A 3985-nucleotide genomic window follows, 5' to 3' on the forward strand; every position below is an offset into this window, starting at 1 on the left:
AAAAGAATTATTTTCTGTGTGTTTTGTTTTGAGTTTGGCTTGGTGCTTCTATTTTGGGGATTTGGTTTGGATTTTAGTGTGTAAATATGGAGGGGCTCACGGGTCTTGTGTCAGGAGTCCTGGTTAATTACTCCTTGCAGCAGAAGTGCTTATTAAGGCTGATGAAGGTGCAAAGCCAGAAAAAAAGCAAGTGAAAAGAGACAGGAAATGGGAGATTGAAGTTAACATCAAGGTAGCCACAGCTAGCTGCCTTCTGGGTTTGTCAAATTCCTGGGTTGCCAGCTCTCACTTGGCCAGTGAGCTAAGTGGAAGGCAGTTGATCTAGATGCATGAAGACAGCTCTATCATAACCTTGGGGCTGGGTAGAAACTTCTTAGTTTCTTGTGGCTGGGACTCCGTTTGTGGTGTGGGATAGGACTGCATCTTGAGTTTCAGGATTTGACTGGTGGACTAACATGGACCTCTTTAGAGCCCTCTCATTTTGGGATGCTGAGGTCCCCCCACCTGCTAGCTAAGTCCAAATCCATGGTGGAAGAAAATTGGTGATGCGATCAGAGCTTTCATCCCCAACGCTTCTCTTCATGACATGGGTAGGCTATCCCATGGTATGGATAGCCATCAGTGTGTTGCCCACGAGAGGTCTAAGAGGTGTCACTTTACAGACAGATGGAGCAGGCAGTCCCACCACCAGAAATCTATACACTGTCTAGAAAGGGACAGCAGTGTAGTGAAGGGTCAGAAGTGGCCTGAGATGCATCCAGCATCCAATTTTAAAGCCACTGAACCTCCCAGTTCAGATATTTACCCTATGTTTTCTGTGTGGCTCTCTGAACAACAACACACATACACACTTAACTTTATCCCTCAGGCCCCCTCATCTGCCTAATCAGCTTCATAGTCTCACCATTCCCACCCAGTCCTCTCATCATCCTCTGGGCATAACCCGTCCTAAAGTCAATTCTTCGTCCTCCCATCTTGGCTTTCTGTGGTTGCTGCGTTGTACTTGTAGGTTGTCCTGAAGTATATATTGGCCATACGTGGTCCCGAGGTAGCCTCTGACCAGAGTGACCCAGTTAGCCTACTGCTTCAGACTTGGCAGGGGAGATTCCTTTTACAAACAGATCAGCATTGCTCAGTAGATAAGCACTAGTCCCTAGGAATTACTAAAGCAAAATGTCACCATGGAGACATTAGCCAGAGCTTGACAGAGTGGCCCTGCCCTGGGCTGGGACCGGTACAAGCGGCTAAGGACCATGCTTCCAGTCAGGACAGATCTCCTTTATGTCTAGACCGACTGAGTGGTGGGTTGTCCTGCATTCAGGTCACAGCTGGAGGGACAGCGGTTCCAGAGCAGTTTAAAGCAGGATGGAGGGTGCAAATCTTAAATCGAGCACCAAGAGGACACATGTTAAAGAGACACGGGATCTCAGTAGCTCCTGCTTTCCAGGAGTGGCCCAGGCTCATGAGTCCTCTCCCGGGCTAGGGTCCGCCTGCGGCCTCCCGCAACCAGCTCCTAGGACTCGGGCACCCGCCCCTCTCCCCGCCCCACAACGTGGGCCCGCCCTCGCGCCTGTATCTGGGAGGGGCGGGGAGAGGAGAGCGGCCGGGCGGGACATCCGGCCCTGGTCCCTGCCTGCACCCCGGGAGCCGGCCACCCACTATCCCTCCCCTCCCAAGACCTCCAGCTCCTGCTGCAGTCACCTCCCCTGCAGCCTCGAGGTCGGCGAGGTCTGGCCGCAGCACCATGTTTCCCCGCCCTCTGACCCCACTGGCTGCCCCGAAAAGCGCGGAGACCCTGGGCCGCACGCCGAGGCGGGCCCCATTGGGCCGGGCCCGTGCTGGGCTCGGGGGGCCGCCCTTGCTGCTGCCGTCCATGCTGATGTTCGCAGTAATCGTGGCCTCCAGCGGACTGCTGCTCATGATCGAGCGAGGCATCCTGTCGGAGATGAAACCCCTTCCCCTGCACCCTCCCAGCCACAAAGGCGCGGCCTGGAGCGGGACAGATCCTAAGCCTAGAGGCCTATCCTTGGATGCTGGGGACTCGGATTTGCAAGTGAGGGAGGACATCCGAAACCGGACCTTGAGGGCCGTGTGCGGACAACCAGGCATGCCCCGGGACCCCTGGGACTTGCCGGTGGGACAGCGGCGCACCCTGCTGCGCCACATCCTCGTAAGTGACCGCTACCGCTTCCTCTACTGCTACGTCCCCAAAGTGGCCTGCTCTAACTGGAAACGTGTGCTGAAGGTGCTGGCGGGAGTCCTGAACAACGTGGATGTCCGCCTCAAGATGGACCACCGCAGTGACTTGGTGTTTCTGGCAGACCTGCGACCTGAGGAGATTCGCTACCGTCTGCAGCACTACTTCAAGTTCCTGTTTGTGCGAGACCCCTTGGAACGCCTCCTGTCTGCTTACCGTAACAAGTTTGGAGAGATCCGAGAGTACCAGCAGCGCTATGGGGCCGAAATTGTCAGGCGCTACAGGGCTGGAGCTGGCCCCAGCCCTGCGGGGGACGATGTCACCTTCCCAGAGTTCCTGAGATATCTGGTGGATGAGGATCCTGAACATATGAATGAGCATTGGATGCCTGTGTACCACCTGTGCCAACCATGTGCTGTGCACTATGACTTCGTGGGTTCCTATGAGAGGCTGGAGGCTGATGCCAACCAGGTGCTGGAGTGGGTGCGGGCCCCACCCCATGTCCGGTTCCCAGCTCGCCAGGCCTGGTACCGGCCAGCCAGCCCAGAAAGTCTGCATTACCACTTGTGCAATGTTCCACGGGCCCTGCTTCAAGATGTGCTTCCTAAGTATATCCTGGACTTCTCCCTCTTTGCTTACCCACTGCCCAATGTCACCAAGGAAGCCTGTCACCAGTGACAGTAGGCCAGCACCTTTTGGAGTTTGGGTTTAATGATATCAGCTTTGGGATGTCTTTCAGAGAAACTCCTGGCTCTGGGTGGCTTCCTGGTTTCTCTAGGTGTCTCCATATCTCAGTGGTAAGGACTGTCCTTGGAGGTCCTTGTCCACAGTGGCTCAGAGGACAGAGCTACAAAGGAGGCCTGCTGCTTTCACTGGTGAACTGCCTCTCTTAGGGGCCTGTGGTATCCTTGTCTGCAGGGCACCAGTGGTTGGTTATTAAAGCCATATGTTTAATCGAAAGACTGACTGCAAGCCCCTGGCTGCTGCGTCTATGCAGTCCACCTGGTCTGTTGTAATTTAACCTGTGGCCAAATCCCAAATATGACACTAGCCAAGCACATGATCATGCCTAAGACCAATGGCTGTGACCCACCCATTCACCCATCCCATGGAACTCAGGACTGGAGTGAGCTGTGGTGCCTTAGAAATGAAATGTGTGCAATTCTACTCCAGACTTTTACATTTCCTCCTCTTGCTAGGTCTGAATCATTTTTCTAAGGAAAGAGAAATGGAAGTGGGGCCCTTACCTCGAAGCTCTAAAGCCCAGCCCCTCAAGCATCCAAAGACGCCTGCCTGTGCCTGACCTCTTCCTAGGGCTCCTGGAGCATCTTCAATAAGCCTCCCTTCCCTACAAACCTTTGGAGACTATGTGAGACTGTGTATGGCCCATATATCTCTGGCTGTCACTTATCTAATGCATTTATTTAAAATGTGTATATTTTGATAGGATCCTTGTAAGGGCTGACTTTTAATAAAGCTTTTTCATATACAAAATGAGCAACTCTGTAATTCCCCACAGTTCCCACTGGTGCTGGGAGACTCATAGATGCTCGTTTTCCCAGGTGAAAAGAGAAAGCTTGCAATAAGACAATGTAACTAAACCTGCTTAAACAGGTCCAGTGGCCCCTGTCACACCATGAAGTCCTTTGGGGCTTCTAATATGCTCACAGACTCAGTTTCTAGGATGCCATTTAAAAGGCAAGGCCTGTCAAGAATGGCACCAGCCAGGGGAAGAGAGTGTACACACCTTTAATCCAAGACAGTCTCTGTGCGTTTGAGGCCAGCCTG

General features: G+C 53.2%; 1 protein-coding gene across 1 annotated transcript; it reads left to right on the forward strand.

Annotated features, from left to right (window-relative positions):
* Nucleotides 1-1595: 1595 nt before the first annotated feature.
* Chst14 (carbohydrate sulfotransferase 14) lies at nucleotides 1596-3691 on the forward strand. Its single transcript, XM_021155920.1, has one exon. The coding sequence runs from the start codon at nucleotides 1745-1747 to the stop codon at nucleotides 2873-2875; it is 1131 nt and encodes a 376-aa protein (XP_021011579.1). The 5' UTR covers nucleotides 1596-1744; the 3' UTR covers nucleotides 2876-3691.
* Nucleotides 3692-3985: the final 294 nt, after the last annotated feature.

This window comes from Mus caroli, chromosome 2 (genome assembly GCF_900094665.2).
Source record: "Mus caroli chromosome 2, CAROLI_EIJ_v1.1, whole genome shotgun sequence".
In the NCBI taxonomy this organism is placed as follows: Eukaryota; Metazoa; Chordata; class Mammalia; order Rodentia; family Muridae; genus Mus; species Mus caroli.

Bases quoted from the DNA above. Each gene is read 5' to 3' on its own strand.
- Chst14 (XM_021155920.1), top strand. From the start codon at position 1,745: ATGTTTCCCCGCCCTCTGACCCCACTGGCTGCCCCGAAAAGCGCGGAG.